Source organism: Vidua macroura, chromosome 2 (assembly GCF_024509145.1).
Source record: "Vidua macroura isolate BioBank_ID:100142 chromosome 2, ASM2450914v1, whole genome shotgun sequence".
In the NCBI taxonomy this organism is placed as follows: Eukaryota; Metazoa; Chordata; class Aves; order Passeriformes; family Viduidae; genus Vidua; species Vidua macroura.
The window spans coordinates 49425878-49446695 of NC_071572.1; the positions used below are offsets into that span (position 1 = coordinate 49425878).

Sequence of the window (20818 nt, forward strand, 5' to 3'; positions counted from 1 at the left end):
CCTGGATCAGCCCCAAGGACGGAGCTGCAGCTGCCTTTCTTGCTGATTTTAGCTGCTATGTCCCCAAACAGTGTCATGCTGGGAGTGCTTTCTGCACTTGTTCTCCTCTCCTACACACACAAAGGGTGCCTAAAACTTACACAAGCGGCGACAACAAAGCAAAGGGCACAGGCAGTGAGCCAAACTTTGTTTACTCCGAAGATAAGGCAGAAAATTGTAACTGCTTGGCACTGTAAGAAGTCCCTCCCAGTAAGTCAATACAGTGAAACTCAGATAATGCAAGGGTTTTAAATTAGTGTTACCTTAAAAATAATGAAATTGCAGCTGTTATATCTCCCAAGACTTCTACACAAACTCAGAAAATATTTTTTATGGTCAAAAGATTTTTTTTTCTGCAGACATCAGAACTTGATCAGAGCATAAATCTTGATGAAAAAATATTTTTACTGACTTCACATGACATGGCTCAGTTACATCACATCATAATGCATGTAATGTTGCCTTAAAACACTAAGAGAGGTGTTACAGATTCATATTATATGATTGGCTTTTTACAAACATTAAAATGAATACTATATGTGTTATGTTAGAAATTTATGCTGTATTAATGTCTTTTAAGTAGTGCTGTATTAATCTCTTTGAAGTGATGTGGTAAATATAGTTTTTAGGCTATAGCATAATATTAAAATAGAAACTATGTGACACTTTAGATATTTTTTGTATCTTTAGATACAAAAGAAACTTTTTGTAACTAGTGCAAGAAATGGACAAGATAATCAAGAAATTCTTTGCATTATCCTATTTGGATAGAGACAACAGCAACAAGACACTAAGATTTCAAAAAAAGAATTATTGCCTCCTTATCGGGAATGCTCAGACTTTGAGGAACCAAGAAGGTCGGTTTACAAGATGGGGGGGAGGGAAGCTAAAATTTAACAGAAGCACCCTACTTTGAAAAGAAGGTTTGAGTCACGTATGAGATATATGAATATGCAACAGGCTATTGCTTTTAAGGGGTAATCCTTTGTTAGCAAGATGTGCTTTGGGGCAGAGCAAAGCACCTGGACATCCATAATTCTTTGCTTTTTATTGTCTTTTATTGTCCTAACTTTGATTGTCCAAAATCTTATTATTATTTTTATTACTATTTTATTACTATTAAACTTCTAAAATTTTAACACAAGTGAATGGCATTTTTCATGAGAGATGACCAGGAGAAGCAGCAGCTGCTTGCTCTGTATTTGTTGATAAAAAATAGATCCTTCTCCCCACAGACTGGGCCCACGTCTAGTTCCAACCTTTGCAGTCAGTCTTTGTCTCCCACATCTCCAGCAGTTTGCAAGTTACGTACTTGCAAATAAGACTTGTCTTTACTAGAAACTGCTGTTATCTTCCCACCATTAGAAACCAACTCTGAACTGGAACACAAGGGCTGAAAAAGGAATTCCTAAGCAGTGGGAATGGAAGACACAGAACATATCCAGATGGGGATGGCAAAACAGTTATTGCAGGTTTCTTGACAGTATTGGCTTCATTCATAAACGCATCTCATTACCTACCAAGGTTTATACAGCTGTCTCATATAACTGAGCAAATTATACAATCACATATTTGCTATTTGTCTAAGATACTCATTAATCTGCTCAAGGTAAGGTGGTAACTCACCTCATATTTCCAGGATTTTGTTTCATTTCCTGAAAAGCTCAAGACTGGATGTAGATTCATAAATACAGAACTGTAATGGCTCAGCTTTAGTAAACAGCTCGAGACATTCTGAAATGGAGAAAAAGATATTATTTTCTCACAGAAACTCAAATTAAAAATTTACGTTTCTCACTGAAAAACAATTCTGTTTCTGGACAAGTCTTTTTTTTTTCCCCACAAGAATCTCAAGGAACTAGATTAAAAAAAAAATTAACAGACTTAAAGTATGCAAGGAAATGTATTTCTATAAAGTATGTCTTAAAGATCTCAGGGATGGTGACATTTGAATGACCACTGAAGAATTTTCAAAGCAATTTCAAGAGTGGGACAAGCACAGGATCACAAGCGCTGTTTCCAAGAAATTAAATGACAGGAATTGGGATTACAACAATTTGAGCAGTAACTTATTTACTATAGCTTGCAATAAATGAATAATTAAGTTTTGTGAATCTCAACAACTGTAAAGAGTTTGGACACATACAGGGCTGAAAAATGAGTTGTATTGGAGTATACCACATGCACAAAGGACACATGATGTCAAGGTATTTGCAGCCCATGGGAATGTCACACATCACTTTGTCCTCTCTGCCTGGCAAAATCCTAAGCACATCATTCCCAGTGCCTGCCAGTCCTAGGACACATTGGTGGTTTGCTTTCCCTCTTACATCTATTCCTAAGGCCAGCCTCACACGGGGCGTTCAGATCACAGAACATAACCAGCTGTACTGGTGCTGAAGATCCAGCTCCATTGCTGGTAATATTCAGCGTGCCCAGGGGGCCAAGAAGGCCAACGACAACACACTGTCAGCACTGGTGTGGCCAGCAGGACCAGGGCAGTGATTGTCCCCCTGTACTCGGCACTGGTGAGGCCACACCTCGAGTGCTGTGTCCAGTTCTGGGCCCCCCACTACAATAAAGAAATTGAGGGGCTGGAGTGTGTTCAGAGAAGGGCAACGGCACTGGTGAAGTGCTTGGAACACAAGTCCTGTGAGGAGCAGCCGAAGGAGCTGGTGGTGTTTAGCCTGAAGAAAAGGGAGGGTCGGGGGAACCTTGTCACTTTCTACATCTCCTGAAAGGAGCGTGTAGTGAGGTCGGGGTCGGCATCTTCACCCAGGTAACCAGTGACAGGAAAAGATGACATAGTCATAAAATGCGCCAGGGAAGGTTCAAGCTGGACATTAGGAGAAATTTCTTAATAGAAAGGGTGACTAAGCAGTGGAATGGGCCGCCCAGGGAAGTGGCGGAGTCACTGTCCGTGGAGACATTTAAGAACAGACTGGACGCGGCACTGAGGAGGCACTGAGTGCCATGGCGTAGCTGACATGGAGGCGTTCGATTATAGGCCGGACTCGATGATCTCGGAGGACTTTTCCAACCCAACTGATTCTGGGATTAGCCCCGGCAGGTCTCTAGACTTCACTGGTCCCTTCCTGCCCGAGGCAAGACGCACCCAACCCCGAGCCGCAGCGCAGACGGGCGGGAGGAGGAGCTGGCGCCGTCCCTGGCTCCGAGGCGCCGCGGGCGGGTGCGCTGAGGGGAGGTGGGGCCGCCGCCTCCCCGCCCGCCGCCATTTTGGCTGTTTCGCGTCGCTTCCGCCGCTGGAAGTAAACAGAGAGCGAGGCAGGGAAGGAGTGGAGCAGCGACGCGGGCAGGACGGGACAGACCGGACGGTCGGGCAGCAGAGGCGGCGCTGGGGTCGGCTTTGGCGGAGAGAGCTGATGTGGCCGGAGCGGAGGCGCCAGCGCGGCCCGAGCCCCGGTTAATGCGAAGCGCAGCAGGGAGCCGCCAGGTGATGGGGCGGGAAGGGGCGGGCGGCGGCGCAGCGGCACCAGCCGCGGGGTCCCAGGCCCCAGGAGCGGGCTCCGAGCAGCGGGCGCGGCGGAGCTCGGGGCCTGCCGGGCTGTGGGAGCCCCGGGCCGGGGCTGGGCCTGAAGGAGCCGACCCTGAGGGGAGCCTTCTCCGGGAGTAGCGAGCGATCCTTAAATCCTCCGTGGTCCACCGTGTTTGGGGGTCGCTGCCTCGCAGCTTTCCCGTGATAGCGGTAGTAAATGGTGAAACCCTCGCTGTGTCCAGCGGACCAGGTTATTTGCGGCAGGGAGGGGTTGGGTTCTTGTCCAGGTCGCCCCCTCTTTCAACCCGTGCTCCCCTTCAGCGCATTCCTGGTGTTCCTAGAACAGCGGGGGTGAGGCACAGCGAGCTCGGTTGGGCAGGCTTTTGGGAAAGCGTTATCAGTCGGCTGCAAACAGCTCTGCACAGTTTGTTTTGTTTGGTTTTGGTTGTGGGCTTTTTTGTGGGTTTTTTTTTTTTTTTTTTTTTTTTTTTTTTAAACTGACATTGTGTTCTGGCTGCACCTTACTCGGCAATAAAAACAATGTTAAGCACGTGCTTTGCTCCTCCTCCTCCTGCTCGATGACTGAGCTGTGTGATTAGGGTCGGACGTGACTACTGCAAACAAGATAGCGTGGGTTGCGCCCAGGTGCGGAGTTCAGAAACAAGTCCTTATAATAGGTGGAGAAATTTACTTGGCAAAATCTTAGGAGTCAGGCAGGCACCCGACTTTCACCCATCTCTTTGCCCTAGTAGAGTTGGGTGTTTTTGTTGCTTTGGTTTTTGGGGTTTATTTTCCTTTCTCTGGCAAGATCTTAGCTTCTAAAGCAAAGTTGGTTATAGCAGCAGTTTGAAAAACGATGCGTGTGTGTCCTTGGTGTGCCAGAGAGAGTTAAAAGAGAGATTGATGGTTCATGCGTTTCTAAGAACTGATAAGCAATCACTCCTTGAAAAGTAGGTTTTACTCGTACAGTAATTTGCTAGTATGGAATTTTGCATCCACGTCTTCCTTGTTGAAAAGTTGGCCTTGGGTTTCAAGTGGTCAGATCTTTAAATTACTGAATACATAAAGCAAAGTGAATTGAACTTCTAATTGCATTGCCTATTCCTATGTTAAATATCCAGAAAGGTTTACTCTCTTAAGTATCTTTTTAAAAGTAAATACATTTTCAGATAGCTCTGTAAACTTCTGCAGGCAAACATGCATTCTTTAAATTTCTTATTTGTTTTATTGTTGGCATGTGAAGAGGTTGGAAGCAGTTACATTTTAAAAAAAACTATTCTGATACTTTAAGTTCTGAAATGAAAATTAGATTAACAAATTGGTTAAAAATTAGATGACAAAATAGTCACACAGTTCTTAAAATAATATTTTTCAGTCTTGAGCTTAGGCACTTTTTTCCTGTTTGGAAAAAGTTTGCCTAAGAAATACTTTTGGAAGGTTTCAGAAATCTTAATCTTGACATGTTTAATTACAAGATGTCAGGAACAAAAACGTTGTCTGTAAAGGCGTGTTTTTTCCCCATCTCTTGCTTTAAGTCATGGCATTTAGAACATGTAACTTCTTATTTTATTGGAAGAAGAAAACATCATCAGTATACCTCTAAGTGATGGCTGTGTTGTCTTTTTATTTTTTAAGTCGGCTGTTAACAAAAATGTGGGACAGTATCCCACAGCTTCCATGAGTAGGTTTTGGTCTGTAACCAGCACATATTAACTTCAGTTAGCTCAGAGGTATACATTGAGAGCTGTCGATGATCTGGTCCACTCCTGTCAGCACATCCCAGAGGCCTTTTTTCCAGAAGAAAAATGAATACAGTTTTATCAGTGGCAGCTCCCTCCTGGTCTTCTCTGAAAGGGAGACAAATAAGAGGGGAAAAAAATACCCCAAACACTACATTAATGCAGTGATAAAAGTAGCCTGCCTAGCTGGAACATTTATGCAGATTTACTGCCCTACTAGCAAAAGATGAGACAGGATCTCTGTAAAGGAGGACTTGGAGAGCTCAGTCTAACAGTATCTTGTGTAGCTTTTTACAGATGGCTTTGGAAAGATGTGGACATCAAACAGGCAAGCCTGAATTTGCAATTTAATAGCTTGCCTGTGGTGAATGCTGGTTATAACCTAGTTGTTTGCAGTATCTGTTTAGCCTGAAGCTTAAACCAATGTTGCATTTCAGACTAGCTTATTATAAATATTGTTCTTATACTATGCTGAGTTATTATCTCTAACAGAAACACAACAGGCTTGCAGTGGATTTGCCAATTAAGTCTTGATTAATTTTAAGTTGAATTCCATTTTCATGGTTGCAAAATCCAATTCCTTTGTATTTTTGTTAGTTGCAGATGGTTCTGAGTCACTGTTCTGTTTTCTTGCTTTTCTTCGCTGATGAAGTGGCTCAGCAACAGAACTCTTGTCTCTGGCAGAAAGCTTGTTCCAGCGCAGGAATTGTGTTCTGCATAGTCCCATAGATGGGAGCTGAATCACGGAAAACAGTTCTCAGGAAGCAAGTAGAGATTTTTGCCCAGTACTGTTTTCATCCTCTGCTTGCCTCCAAGTGTGCTGGGAGTGAAAATAGGAGTTGAACTAAGTCGAGACAAATTTTCTTCATTGGTCTTTCGTGACTGTATGTTCAGGTTTGTCTGCATCATCTTATGAGTGGCTTTAGACCTTAAGTGATAGCTTGCTTCTGTCATGTGAGTAGCTAGGATTAGAGCCTTTTAAAGATAGGTAGGGAGGTGCTGGCTTTGAGAAAATAATCTGTGATGCATTGGATTATGAACAGTATATTTTTTAGCTGGCATTTTGTTTTAGTAAGTACTTCCAGACTTAGTTGCAGTACATAGCAGGGAAACATAACTTTTCAAATCCCAAGAGGGATCTGGGTATGTGACAATCCTAGACATGTAATTATACTTGAATGTTAAACCAGGATGATTTTGCTGTGTGTGAAGTCCTTGTTTATCTTCTAGAAATCAGAGAGGCTGGGGTGCTTTATGTGTCAGGCTCACCCTGCCCTCGGATTCTCTCAGCTCTTTAGAGACTGGAATTGAGCACATTGTAGTTGAGTATGAGGTAGCAGGTAGCAGAGCCCTTTAGGACATGATGTGCATCACAGTGAGGCTTTTAAAAATAGATTATCAGATGCCAAGTTCAATTGTAAGATGGCATGTACAAAAGAACATGTTTGGATTAAAACTCAGTGAGCCCTGGATGTATTTCAGATACATGTAGCGGTAAGGGATCTTTCCTCTCCAATAACGTAATGTAAGGTAGAAATTGTTTAAGTGACGTAATTATGGAAAAAGCATATGCTACAACCTTTTGCTTCAGGCTTGCTGAATTTAATACAATTTTGAAGAAATTTTTCTGGCCCTTCTCTAATTTTTTTTTTGTGGGTTGAAACTTCCAGACTGTTACTGGAAATCTTCTGTTAATGCCTGTTTACTAGTTAGTTGGAAAAATGAAAGCACACCAATGGACTTGATGAACTATATTTTCAAGGATACTGATTTAAAACAGATGCCTATTAAAGTAATGTATTTTAAATAAATGAATTTAAAAAAGAAAATATTCTTTCTCTCTGAGAAAAAAAAAATTTGGTCTGATACAACATCTGCTATATGCAGTACTTGCAAGCATGCATACAGTAATTATTTACTTCCTTGCCTGATTTTTATCTCCACAGTTTCAAGTGTTGTTCCTAATAAATAGGACTGGGGCAGGAATATTTATGTCAGTGTTCAAAAAATTGTTTAGAAGATTATCCTTCCATTAGTAGAACAGTAGAGTAATGATCAACAACACAGTAAAACAGATTAGGTTCAAAGTGTTCTCAAACACACAAATGAAACACTGAAAGGAGAGTGACCGTTATAAATGGGCTGGCACTGTTAATGATTAAAGAAGTAATATTAGAGATATCAGTTTAGACAATATTGTCATTTCTGGACTGCCATTTTGGTTTGTTACTTGGATTTTTTTCCTTTATATATGGCAGGGAAAAAAAACCCTCCCAAGGTGTTGTTGCATAAAATACCCTTTTTCAACTCCACAGTTTTCTATTAATATTGTTCTCAGCTCTTTTACATTTACAAAATAAATAATTTTTTTTTATTTTATTACTTCTATAGAATGAAACGAGGAAGGAAAACTAATGAGGCCAACAGCAGTTCATCTGAAGGCACAGCTGAGAAGGAATCCAAGAGACATAAGATTGTAGAGAAGAAAACTACAGTTGTGCAGAGTCCTGACTGGGCAAACCTGCTCCAAGACATTATCCTGCAGGTGTTCCAGTACTTGCCACTTCTGGATCGTGCTCATGCATCCCAGGTCTGCAGGAGCTGGAACCAGGTGTTTCATATGCCTGATCTCTGGAGGTGCTTTGAGTTTGAATTGAATCAACCAGCCACGTCAAACCTGAGGACTACACACCCTGAACTAATCAAGCAAATAATAAAGAGGCATTCCAATCACCTGCAGTATGTTAGCTTCAAGGTAGTGTATTTTATAGGCTTTTTAAAAGTAACTTCTATTCTGTAAGGAATAGAGCAGCTGTCAGTGTGGTAGCTGACAGCCTTGTTTCTAGGCTTAATATAGGGCAGCAATGGATTCTCTAAATGGACATGGAGGTTACCTCCCAATTAATTTGTTTGGGTATATTTTCAGGACCAAAACTTGAAATAACAGTATTGAACATACCTTTTCATTATCTTATTTCTCTTAGATGGGATTTTTTTTGGCTGGTGGTGTGGTTTGTTTGGGGTTTTTTGTTTGTTTTTGTGGGTTCTTTGTTGGTTTGTCTTTTGGGGGTTTTTGTGAGTTTTTTGGTTGGTTTTGGCTTTTTTGGTTTTTTGAGTTTTTTCGTAGCAGTTTAGCTGCTTAACATTCTGCTTCATGAAGTGGACAGAAATGGTTCTGATGCAGCTGCATGTGTGGGTTAGTGCCTCAGAATTAAGTTCAATCAGGATGCCTAAGTTGAGTATTTCCCCATTTCACATCGTGTAGGTAGTTGGCTCTAATACTCACGATTAGAAAACATCTAATGCACAGAGAGTAACTTCAGTACTACTAGTCATCAACTAGCAATTTTAATATTAAATTGTATGGGATTGTGTACTCAGTGCAACTGCTTTTCAGGGGACTGAAAAAGTACATGCGATTTACATAGGTGCATGTACTGATTGTGCCTGGCTGAGAATTACCATTTGATGAGAATTGGTTCTGTTCACTTTGTGGAATTATTTTCAGCACATGAAAACCTTTAATGTGGGCTTACATATCAGTGTGTCTTGGAAGAATGCTGTGAATCTCATGGCTGCATATGCATCAGCTATGTGAGAAATTTGGAAAGGAAATGTGTTCTGCAGCAAGTTCAGCGTAATTGTTTCTGAGTTCAGGCAGTTCTAATGCTGGGATCATCGGCATGTGAGGAGCTGAGTCACCTCTGCCTGATCACATGTATTGCTACTACTTGCTTGCAATACTAGATACAAACTGTTACTACGTGGTTTGCAGAGCTTTTATCAGCGTCCAAATAAAGAAAACCTAGGGCTGTAGTGGAGTGACCTCCCAGTGTCTTATCTCCTGTCTATGTTGCTTTACACCCAAAGAATTTTGGGTGCCCTTTGCTTGTAGGGTGATCTATCATTTCTTTCATGTGTCACTTCAGTTGTCCTTGTGCTGCAGAATACACAAGGAAGTGGGTGTAACACTCACTGGTCCTCTGTAAAGGCTGAAAACAAGAGGGGTGTTTTCTGTAGGCAAAGAAAGATGAGTCTGTTGAAAATCATGGTTTTTCAGCTTGCATTTGAGGAGAAAATGAACATTCATTGGACTTAATCTGTTGCTGCCAAGGTAGCATGGCTTACAGTGGAGTTAAATTTGATCCTGTGATCAAGCTTTATACTGTTCTGTAGATTTCCAAAGCTGTCATGGCTGCTGTACATAAGGGGTTATTCAGAAAGCACACCTGAATGTCAGGGGAAGTCCCCTGGAGACACACTAAGTGATTTGGTTGGGCAGCAAGCTGACTAATGAAGGTTTTGGGATTTGTGTTGGTTTGCTTGGTTTTTTTAGAGTATCCATATAATCTGTTGTGGTTTTAATGGTGAAGGGCCAGTCACTCATGTTCATATGATAATGCACTTAATTCTACAGCAGCTCAATTTTATGAACTGAGCCACTGTAAAAAGAAGTGGCTTTTGCACATAGTAAAGGATTTATAGGATTCTTGCATTTTGGTAAGGAGGAATGTAAAGAGGAAGCGGAATAGGCTCTGGACCTTCCACTTCCTTGTTTTTTGATGTGTAATGAGTATCTTGGAACAAACTGTTTAGCTAACCCCTCACCATGCTATATTTTACCAAAGTGTTTAGAAGAGTAGTAAATTTATAGCAAATAGTCTTGGATTTTTGATTCATACATTTTGGGGGAATAAAGAATAACATTGATGGATTCACAATGAGGTTTTTTTTTTTAACATCACATTTCAGAAGGTAAAGTGAAAAAAAAGGTTGAAGAGTGTATTTGCAGTGCATTCTGAACACAAAATTCGTTTTGTTTTAAGGTGGACAGTAGCAAGGAATCTGCAGAAGCAGCTTGTGATATTTTATCACAGCTTGTGAATTGCTCTCTGAAAACACTTGGGCTAATTTCAACTGCCCGGCCAAGCTTCATGGATTTACCAAAGGTATTTTATTATGTATATTTTCTATTGCAAAATATTGCAGTGTTTCATACAGTACTTCTGTAACTTTATGAGAAGTTCTATTGTAGGAATATGAATCTTGGAAAAAGAAAAGTTTATTAGTGGTCTGGCCTTTAATAAAGGGAGGAGCTGATACGTACAGTGATGGATATATGAAGTTCCATTCAGTCTCTGAATCATATGAGAGCGTAGGCCTGACCTTGTTCTTTCAAGTTGTCCTGTCTGTTGACCTCAATGTAGTGCTGAGCAGCGTGGTGCAAGTTAAGAGACTAGACAGTTCAGGTCTGTGTAATTGTGTTGTGGGATTTGTTTAGGAGACAGTTAAAATCAAATGAGTAGTGGAGTTGTATCCATGTGGACTTGTCATAGGGCTTACACAATCTCTTCAGAAAGAAGCAGGATCATGATTTGCAGGGCTTCACATCAGGCAGTCAAGCATTAGCATACTTGGTGAAGTGCACTTTATTTCTCAAATTTTCAGATTTCAGATATTTACCTTGCATGTTTACCAAAAATCAGATCTTGTTAGAAAGCATTTAATCTGGATGACAAATCTCTTACATGTGCTTCTAGAGAAGCATTCCTGCTAGTGAGGTGGAAGTGTCCTGCTCCCTAAGGAGCAGGGGAGTGGTTGTGAAGGGCCAGATACAAACAGATTATTAGCTAGATGTCAGTGGTGTCATGGCTGGTGATGGCAGTAAGGACAAGGAAGAACTAGAGACAGCCTCAGGAAATGAAGTAGGCTGCAGGTAAGGTTAGCTACAGAAGGGTTATCAATTATTATCCTTGAAGTGGTCACTGCCATATCATGTAGCTCTCTTGAATATGTATTTTTAATCCACCATAATTTTCAAAGAGGCTTTTCAGATATTTAACTAGTTTTGCACTGATTTTTTTTTCCTTTTCTGATGTTCTTCGAGGTGTGATGATAAGAAAACCTGAATGTAGTGAAAACAATCCACAGTGTGTTAAAAATACTTTGTCCTTTCAGCACTTTGTTACTCTTCTTTATTGATCTGAATGCTGCTTTAGATCTCTTTGTTTTCACTGGAGGGATACATTAGGGTCATGTCCAGCTTGTCGAGTAATTACTTGTAATTGTTCATGCTATGTTCTTATTCAGCTTTAAGGCTTATAAAGCACAGGCTTCCTTTTTTTATTCTCAATAAGGAGAATTCACATTTATCCTTTAAAAAAATAGATTCAAAATAAGCACAAATTAGATCTAAGGATAATTTGCCTTTCAGTGCTTACGTCTTCAATAGTTTTGTCACTTGCATAAGGGACAACTAGTGAAACTGAAGAATTGAATTTGGCCATGACTGAATTCTTGTGGGAACTGTTAGTGACAGTTCCATTAGATGAAAAGCAGAAAAAGATTAATTAATTTGGAAAATGGTTAATACTTTGCTGTGGTTTTGGATTTTTTTTTTGTGTGATGGTGGTTTTTATTTTTATCAGACTGTGTAAGAAGTCTGAACTACTTGGCATTATCTTCATCAGTGCTCTCTTGTTATCAAGTGACTTGACATGTGGGAAATATCTCTAACTTATATTTAGAGTTGTGTTGCCTGTCTTGTCACTAAGTACATTCTAGGTGAGTAAAATCTTTTAAAGAATCATACTACAGACTACAGATGTGGCAATACTGAAAAGACCAGTATTGGTCTTCTACATGTTGGGATATTGCCTGTTTCCTGTTAGGTCTTCATACTAGAAGGTTCAACTTACCTTTTTAATAACTGTGGTAAACTTCCTTTGCCTTTCTATTTAACAGCCTTCTTTTTCTAAATGCAGAGAAAAAAAAGACAGTACTAACATTCTCATAATACAGAGTTGAAATAATATTAAACCATCTTTTCTTCTGTACATCACACATATAAGAAGCATACTGTCAGGATAGTTGGAGTGGTCCCTAAAGCCAAAGTGCGTAAAGATTCCGAGTTGAACTTCCTGTTTCCATTTGCATGAACTGACTTAGAAAGTTTGTGTAAATGTGAAAGCAGTAAGTCTACTCTAAATCTAATTGTGTGGCAGTTTTATCAAAAATCACAAATATATCACCTAAGAATGAACAAATATTGTTGCCAGGCCTTCTCCCATATAACTGTGTTCAGAATATATGCCTGTGGCTCAGAGTGAAATATGCTTGAAATTCAAGTAGCAGGTCAGTTTTTTAAAAAGATACTTAAGGTAGCGTATGGAGAAAATACTTTTTTAAAGTCTTGTATTTGGTCAATCTTGTAAGAAATCATTAAGAAGATGAACTAACTATTCACATCATACCACCAGTGGTTTTTACAATCACTGCTGTATCTGCTCCTTAGTCTGTGTTTCTCAAGTTCAGGTTCCCAGGGATCTGTCTTTAATGATAAGTTTCAGTGGTTATGCAAAAATGCTGAGCACTTGTCCTACTTTATCTGTGCTGCTTATTCAGTAATTAATTGATTTCCTGTTTCTTGGCTCTGTTTGGACCACTCCAGTTAACTTTCTAAGAAATCTGTCCAAACCCTAAATACTCCTGTGTGGGTGGTAGGCAGGCAGTACAGTAATTTGGCTTTGGATACAAACACTCCTGACTGTTTTTGCATCTCAGCAATGCAGCACAACTTGCCATGTGGGAATTCCTCTTCTAGAAGATGCTTCTTTTAGAGTGTGACTTGCCTCATCTGTTCAAAGGACATTAAAAAAAATCCTCAAAATTAGGGCTTCTGGACTTTCCTTTGCTTGTGGTCTTTCTGTAGATTTAAATTTGTGCAGTGGATTGTCCAGGATCAGGTTCTTGATTAACATCTAATGTTACGTGGCCTGATTTGCCCAATTCATAAATGGATAGAAAAATTTATTACACGTCCTCTACTCAAAAATGTAAAAAATGTCAGTTTTAGTATTATTTTTAAATTATGCAATATCAAAATAATGCTTTATCAACAAATGCTGTCAAGAAGTAAAAGCTAGGACTGCTGTGCACAGTGTGAAACCATTGGAATTTTTACTGAAAGACATCCTACTCTTTCATTTAAACTTCCTTTTTTTTTCAGTCTCACTTTATTTCTGCACTGACAGTGGTGTTTGTGAACTCCAAATCCCTCTCTTCACTTAAGATTGATGACACACCTGTAGATGATCCATCTCTCAAGGTTCTGGTGGCTAACAACAGCGACACGCTCAAACTGTTGAAAATGAGCAGCTGTCCTCATGTTTCTCCAGCTGGTAAGCTACTGTGGTTTTGAGGTTAGCCTGTTTGTGATTTTTTGGTTGGTTGGTTGGGATTTTTTAATGCATGCATTAAACTCTGTCTGAAACCAGTACACCTCTGAAAACATAGGGGTGGGGTAAGAGGGGTGATGAATATGCTATTACTGGCAACTGTCCCTGAATAAAGTACTTTCAGCTGGTGGTCGATCCATCTATCCTACCACTTCCCAGCGACTACTGGGCTAATGATAAAATAGCGCATGTCTGTTGTGGGCAAATAGTGAACCTCATGTGGAACTTAATGAGACTGTATCAAATTGATTGTGCTCTATTTGTGCAATGACAAATATTCCAATATAATTAAGCTTTTTTGGGATATGAGTTTCTTTTCCATACTTCGTTATGTGTGGGTTTTGACTGTTGACATGCCTTGGATTAGGAAGATGCTGATTTAGTCATTCTGAAAGAAAGTCATTGCCGGAGAAAAACTGCAGGCAGCATCAAAAAGCGGAGATGAGACTGAGCTGTGCAAAACTTCTACAGTCACCAAGTGTACTTCTCAAACACTCTTAAATGTGTCTGTAAGAAGAATGAAGCCAGCTCATACCAGAATGAAATCACTCAAGATTGTTGAAGTCACAGAATTAACATTTGTGGTAGACTTAGGCAACACACAGCAAGTTTAGGATTTATTCACAGACCATCAGCTTAACACTTACAGTTTTTCACTGAGAAAGGGAAGAGGAATTGTAATGAAATGCTGGCAACTTAGTATGATTCCTCTTCTGAGGATGAGTAGAAACTATAGAACCATAACACCATAACTTTCTCCATGCGAATACATTGCAGCTGCAAATGCTAGATTTATTATCTGTCAAATTCACCAGCAGGATTCCTACAAGGGGAAAGGGGAAAGCAGTACTATTGCAGAGGGCGTGTTATTGTGGTGATAACAAACAAAACAAACTTAATACCTTTTGCAAGTGTAGCTCTCAGACAAAGCCTCATGTTTGGTTTTGTATAAAGAAGTCCTGAAAATGCGAGACTGATGTTTTGCAGCAGCCTGGTCCAGCAAAGTGTTCACAGAATTAACTGTAATATTGCCTCCTCCAAAGCTTTCTAGTTGTAGATGGGGGTTGTTTAAATTGGCTTGAGGGACTGGCTTTTGCAGCTTAAAATTGTTTTTTGAGAATCCTTGTGTCTGAGAAGTGCAAGAGCTGTAACATGTCTGTCAAGAGGAAAAGGCTTCAGCAGTAATTTGTAGCTAGGCAGAGAGAGTTGTTTCCTTGGGCTTGGATTGAAGAGTAACCTGTCAGATCTAGCAGACTGTGCTGGTTTGTGGATATAATCCTTGCTAGAAGGCTTCATTGGAACATCATACACTTGATAATTTGGAAGGAGACATGAGTGTGTTCTGATTGATGTATCTTGCATGGTTGTAAGTTGAAGGAACGATGGGTAAGAAATGGTCATGCCTGTTTAAGGAGCACAACTGTTATTGTCCTTCATGGAGGATGAATAGATTGGGGTAAGATGCACTAGTAACCAAACCAGGGAGTGCTGAGCAAACAGTAGGAGAGTTTAACTGCTTAATTCAGATATGGGTGTGCTTTGAGATGGAGAAAAAAGTGGAGGCACTGGGTTTGCATGACTGTTCTGTGGGGCAGTGAGGGGGCTGCAGGAGTGGTTTCTGTGAAAACTGCCAGAAGCTTCCCCATGTCCACCAGAGCCAAGGCCAAGCACATCAGTGACTGGTAGGGCCTTTGGGATAACCTGTTTAAAAACGGGGAAAAGGTACTGCAGGAGAGCAATTGCAGCTGGAGATAGGAGTGAGAATACATGGGAGAAGCAGCTCTGCAGACACAAAGGTCAGTGAAGAAGGAGGAGCAGGAGCTGATCCAGGTGCCGGAACTGAGATTCCCCTGCAGCCCATGGTGCAGCCATGGTGAGGCAGCTGTGCCCCTGCAGCCCATGGAGGGCCTCATGTTGGAACAGGGGGATGCCTGAAGGAGGCTGTGACCCTGTGGGAAGCCCATGCTGGAAGAGTCTCTTGGAAGCACATGTTGAGAGAGGAGCCCCATGCTGGAGCAGGTTTGATGGCAGGAATTGACCCTGTGTGGAACATTGGAGTCTGTTCCTGAAGGACTGCATGCCATGGAAGAGACTTCATGCTGGAGCAGTTTGTGAAGAACTGCAGTCTGAGAAGGACTCCCACTGGAAAGTTCATGGGGGACTGCTCCCATGTGAGAGATTCCATGCTAGAGCCAGGAAAGAGTGTGGGGGTGGTCTCCCCCTGAGGAGGAAGGCATGGCAGAGACAATGTCTGAAGAACTGACTACAGCAGCCCCCATTCCCTGTCCCCTTGTGTGCTGGGAGGGAAGAAGGTAAAGAAAATCATGAGGAAGTTAAGCCTGGGAAGAAGAACAAAGGAGTGAGAGGAAGGTGTGTTAAGATTCAATTTTATTCCTCATTAACCTACTCTGATTCAATTGATAATATATTAATTTCCCCAGGTTGAGTCTGTTTTGCCCATGATGGTAATTGGTGAGTGATCTCTCTTTGTCACCCTTATCTTCACTCTTGAGTTTTTAATTGTATTCTCTGTCCCCTGCCCAGCTGGGGAAGGGAGTGACTGCACAGCTTTGGTGGGCACCTGGTGTCCAGGGAGGGACAACCCATCAAGTGAAACAAAGAAAGAAGCTGGTATGTGGATAGCTGGCTTCAAGAGCAGGCAGGCTGCAAAAAGGAGACTCTTGAAGGAAAATGTGACCTGGATTTTTGTTTTTGTAATGGGGATATTATTAGCAGGCTTCTATAAATGTGGAAAAACTTTATTGAACCAAAAGGACTGTGAGTTACAAAACTAATTACTTACAGATGCAGTTAAGATGTCTTCAGATTGGAGGAGAGGGGAATGTTCATTACTAGGTCAGTTCTCAAGAAATTTTTAGTGAAGGACAGAAAAGAGTAATGAAAGTAGAGCAAGAGAGACTCCACTACTGCAGGGATAAAGAAAAAAGATTGATATCAAACAGTGAATTGCTCTAAGTTACTGTACAAAGATAAAGAGGCACGTTTGAGTTTGGGCTGGAGAAACAGAGGCAGTGATGTATTTCTAATTTTGTGAGCTTTTCTGAAGTTACTTCTGTTTGTTGTTCTCACTCTGAAATACTAACTGTTGGAACAGAGGGAATGGAAAATGTTCCTGTAAAAGTGATATTTGTGTTGTGGCATGGGGTAGGAGGGCTGCTTCTCTTGGAGTGGGAGTTGGGAAGCAAAGCAGGTATCAGATGTGCCTTCATCAGGGACATCATGGGTCAGGGATTTTTTTTTTGATGCAACTCCATGCAGTAAGATGAGAGAGCAGAGCCGTTTACCTCTCAGTGACACAAAGGTGTAGGCAGTGCCTAGGGGTGTTCTGTGAAGTACATGGGCTCCAGGCAGGCCCTCTAGTAGCTGTCTGCACTGCAGTCATTGCCAACTCTGTATGTAGGATGCATAATGGCATTGGCAGACCATGCATATCCAGTTCCAGACCCATAAAAATCACAGTAAGATGAACCCCAGCTCTTCCCTTTTTGCATTGTACTGGTCCATAATGTACCCCTAAAGTTAACAAAGATTTGTGGAAGGATTGCAGCCAGGACAACAAGCTTTGTCGAGATGAGAAGATGTATATGGATCTTGAAACTGCCTAAAATACTTTGTATTTCAACAGACCTTGGTATTCTGAAGCAGCATGTCTGAGTTTCCTTAGAGAGTGATCATAGTGACCCTTCCGATTCATGCAATGTTTTTGCAGTGACTTTTTTTTTTAAGAAAGTGTTTCTATGCTCAGTATAGACTTCTCTTAAATTTAATAGCTGCTCTTTAAAATAACTGCTGTTTTCTGAATTTCTTCCTGTTGCTTCAGAACTACAGTGTATTGAGCTCAGGTTTTTCAGTTCCATGTTAAATGCTATGTTCTCATCCCTTCTCTTAATGGAAAGGCCGTATCCTACATTTCAAGCAGTTTTCTGGGTCACATGAAATGCAGAGGACTGAATGCTGTTCTTTGTGCTTTTTATTTTTTTTCAGTACTGCTACCAGTATAATACCATCGCTTGTATCTACAAATAGTGTGAGTGGAAACCTTAGGCTGACCCGGATTCTCTTTTTAATATTTTTGTCTTCTGTGAGCTGCTGATTATATTGAATCATTAAAGAGAATCTGAAAACTGCTGTTTTAGAAATTACTGCTCCATATTTCTACTATTTTGCCTCTTTTTTTGCTGTAGCTTTTCCAAATTTAAGCATTTATACTTTCCTAGAAAAAACAAATACTGACAGCAGCAGCCTCTCTATTGAATTAAAATCTAACATTCATGTTACTTTTGCTTTACATTTGCTTTCTTCAGATGACAAATTTCTTTCTGTTCCTTTGTCAGCTACAGAGCGCTCAGCAGTTCTTCTACAGCTGGTTAAGGAAATACTTTTATCATGAGTGAGGACCTTTTACAAAAATGAGGTTGAGTGTATGTGGTCTTACAACAGGGCAGAACAGTCAGAATATCCGATTTATATATTTGTCACTTCTGTTTATGTGTTTGTTCACTTCTTTATGATTCCCAGCAAAATAGAGTGTGTGTCTGTCTCACATGTAGGTACAAAGAAGTCACAAGATCCTGCTTGTGAAAAAGACTAACGTTCCGGTTGTCCAAGTTTGATTTGGTTTTGATTTAAGGTCTTGGTTGGACGTTTGAAATAGGTGCCCATAGCACCCTCCTGACACACATAAACAAATTCCCTCCTGTTTTGTGTTCAGTCATCAGTGCCTTTATCTGTGTAACCCCTTGCATTGTGTTGTCTTCTCACAGGTATCCTTTGTGTGGCTGACCAGTGCCATGGCTTGCGTGAGCTGGCGCTGAACTACCACCTGCTGAGTGATGAGCTCCTGCTCGCTCTGTCTTCAGAGAAACACGTCAGGTTAGAACACTTGCGCATTGATGTGGTTAGTGAAAATCCTGGACAGACTCAGTTCCACACGATTCAGAAGAGCAGCTGGGACGCTTTCATCAAGCATTCTCCTAAAGTAAATTTAGTCATGTACTTTTTCTTGTATGAGGAGGAGTTTGACCCGTTCTTTCGTTACGAGATACCCGTCACTCACCTTTACTTCGGAAGGTCAGTCAGCAAGGATGTGCTCGGCCGCGTTGGGATGACGTGCCCACGGTTGGTTGAACTGGTGGTGTGTGCCAACGGATTGCGGCCGCTGGACGAGGAGCTGATCTGCATTGCGGAGCGGTGCAAGTACCTGTCGGCCGTGGGCCTCGGAGAATGTGAAGTCTCTTGCAGTGCCTTTGTGGAGTTTGTGAAGATGTGTGGCGGTCGCCTCTCTCAGCTCTCTATTATGGAGGAAGTTTTGATTCCTGATCAGAAATACAGTTTAGAGCAGATCCATTGGGAGGTTTCAAAGCATCTTGGTAGAGTTTGGTTCCCAGACATGATGCCCACTTGGTAAAGTCCTTAAAAGACTCCAGGGCAAATGGAGTAGCACCTTAAACCCAAGCTTACCATATTGCAATTTCCTGTATAAGCTTATTTAATAATATAGATTTTGCTGCAAATTAATTAACGGTTTGATTAGAAAATTAATTTTTCTTTAAAAAATTGTTTTGGAACTTGAGAACCAAAAGAGTTCACAGCTCCAAAACCTGTTTTCATCCAAACAAAATTCAGGATTTTGTTTTAGATTTATTCTTTGTCATTAAAGGTGACCTCAGATATTTTTGGAAATAAAAATTATTTAATATATTGAAATGCACTTGCAAAATACCAGTTTTGATATGCTGTTTTTCTTTGATTTAGATTAGTAGTATTGGATACAATCATATTTGATCTTAAAAAGCCAAGCAAAACCCTACCAAAATTGCATGCTTTTGTTGCAGACTGTAGCATTTCTAAATCCAGTCACCTCGATGACAAGATGATTATAAGAAGTGTTTAGGAGCCTGTGAAATACACACATTCAGTTAAGTCATAAAGGCAAGAGCAATACACAATAATAAGTTTAGACAACTATAGTAGAAAGTTTACCACCTTATTCAACAGATTATTAGATCCATCTAAAATGTATTTAGAGCGCTAACAACCAGTAGTGTGAGCTACCAAAAGCGGTGTGGGGTTTTTTCCACACTCTATGCATTTTAATGTAGTTTGCTTATGGGGTCTCAGATCTGCATCTAAACCTGTTTTAAGGTATTTTTTTGTCTAGCTCAGGAAGCGAAAGCATTCTGGGGAAAAATGTAGATACATTGTATTTAAAACCACACTGGATTTAATGAGCTTTTCTTGCACATTAACCGGTTTGGCAACATATGGTGAGATGGAATAATGTATGGTTTGTGAAATGAACCCAGCAATGTTACTCTGATGACATAGATGTGAGCAGTGTGAGGTGAGAAAGGTAAAATTTGAATGTTGACCAAGAACCTTTTCACAAAACCTTAGACCTTTTGGCTGCTTTCAGTTTGACAGAAATGACATTGGAACAGTTGCTTAAGCTGTATAAACTAACTGTATACTGTAAATCTGTTTCAGAAATGTTTATGTATAAAGTGGATGTTTGATAGATGATAATTTTTGTATACCTTTAATTCAGCTAGTTCAGTCATTTCATAATATTTAACAATTCAAAAGGAGTAGACTTGGTGAAGTAGAACAATAGGCAAGAATTTGTTTTGAACATTTGATAAATCAGTTTTATTAAAGAAAGTTTCTAGTTTGTAAGTGGTGTAGGCAAGACACTGGCTGTGATCTGGATGTGGTTTGTGACTTCATTTCTTACTGCCAACAGTTATTTTCTCTTTGAGGTTGCTGATGGTAACACTGAAGTGTTGCCCAGACAGCTGCATGTTTGAGAGATGTGGTCAGCCCTCAGCAAGGCAGAGCTGCCCCCACAGGCTGGGTTGAGCTTAGCTGGTGGCTGCTTCTCACTGGCGCTGTACAGCTCCTTCTGGTAATGAGTAGATTTCCTTCATCTCTGATTTCAGTCATGTTTATCCGAATGTATAATTTAGTGTAATACACTTATGAGTGTATTTAAGTTCATAACTATTTTTTGAGCAAACAATGCTCAGCAGACTGGACATCTTTATAGAGGAGTTGTATGTTTCTGTAGAGCTTTGATTTTAAAATTGCATTTTATGAAATATGCGGTTTTTGTATTAGAATTTGTTAAATTAATGTAATACTATAATTTGCTTTTATTTGTACAAAAGGTGTCAATATATTTAGTCTGTAAAAGTAAAAAAGCTCTGCGTCTTTTATAACCCGACTCTCAGAACTGACTATATGAGAAAGATGGAGTAACACTTGTAGTCTGGTGAATAGGATTTAGT

The 20818-nt window shown here is 40.5% G+C and overlaps 1 protein-coding gene across 3 annotated transcripts; it reads left to right on the forward strand.

Moving 5' to 3' along the window:
- Window positions 1–1951: 1951 nt before the first annotated feature.
- Window positions 1952–20725, forward strand: FBXL3 (F-box and leucine rich repeat protein 3). Of its 3 annotated transcripts, none has more exons than XM_053972072.1 (5): window positions 1952–3493; window positions 7666–8029; window positions 10101–10223; window positions 13283–13454; window positions 18296–20725. In XM_053972072.1, exons 2-5 carry the CDS (start codon window positions 7667–7669, stop codon window positions 18937–18939), a joined length of 1302 nt encoding a protein of 433 aa, XP_053828047.1. In that variant the 5' UTR covers window positions 1952–3493; window position 7666; the 3' UTR covers window positions 18940–20725. The 3 variants fall into 3 exon arrangements, with proteins under 3 accessions (XP_053828047.1, XP_053828049.1, XP_053828048.1); XM_053972074.1 differs by lacking the exon at window positions 1952–3493 and adding an exon at window positions 6047–6168; XM_053972073.1 differs by lacking the exons at window positions 1952–3493; window positions 10101–10223 and adding an exon at window positions 6129–6168.
- The last annotated feature ends 93 nt before the right edge of the window (window positions 20726–20818 follow it).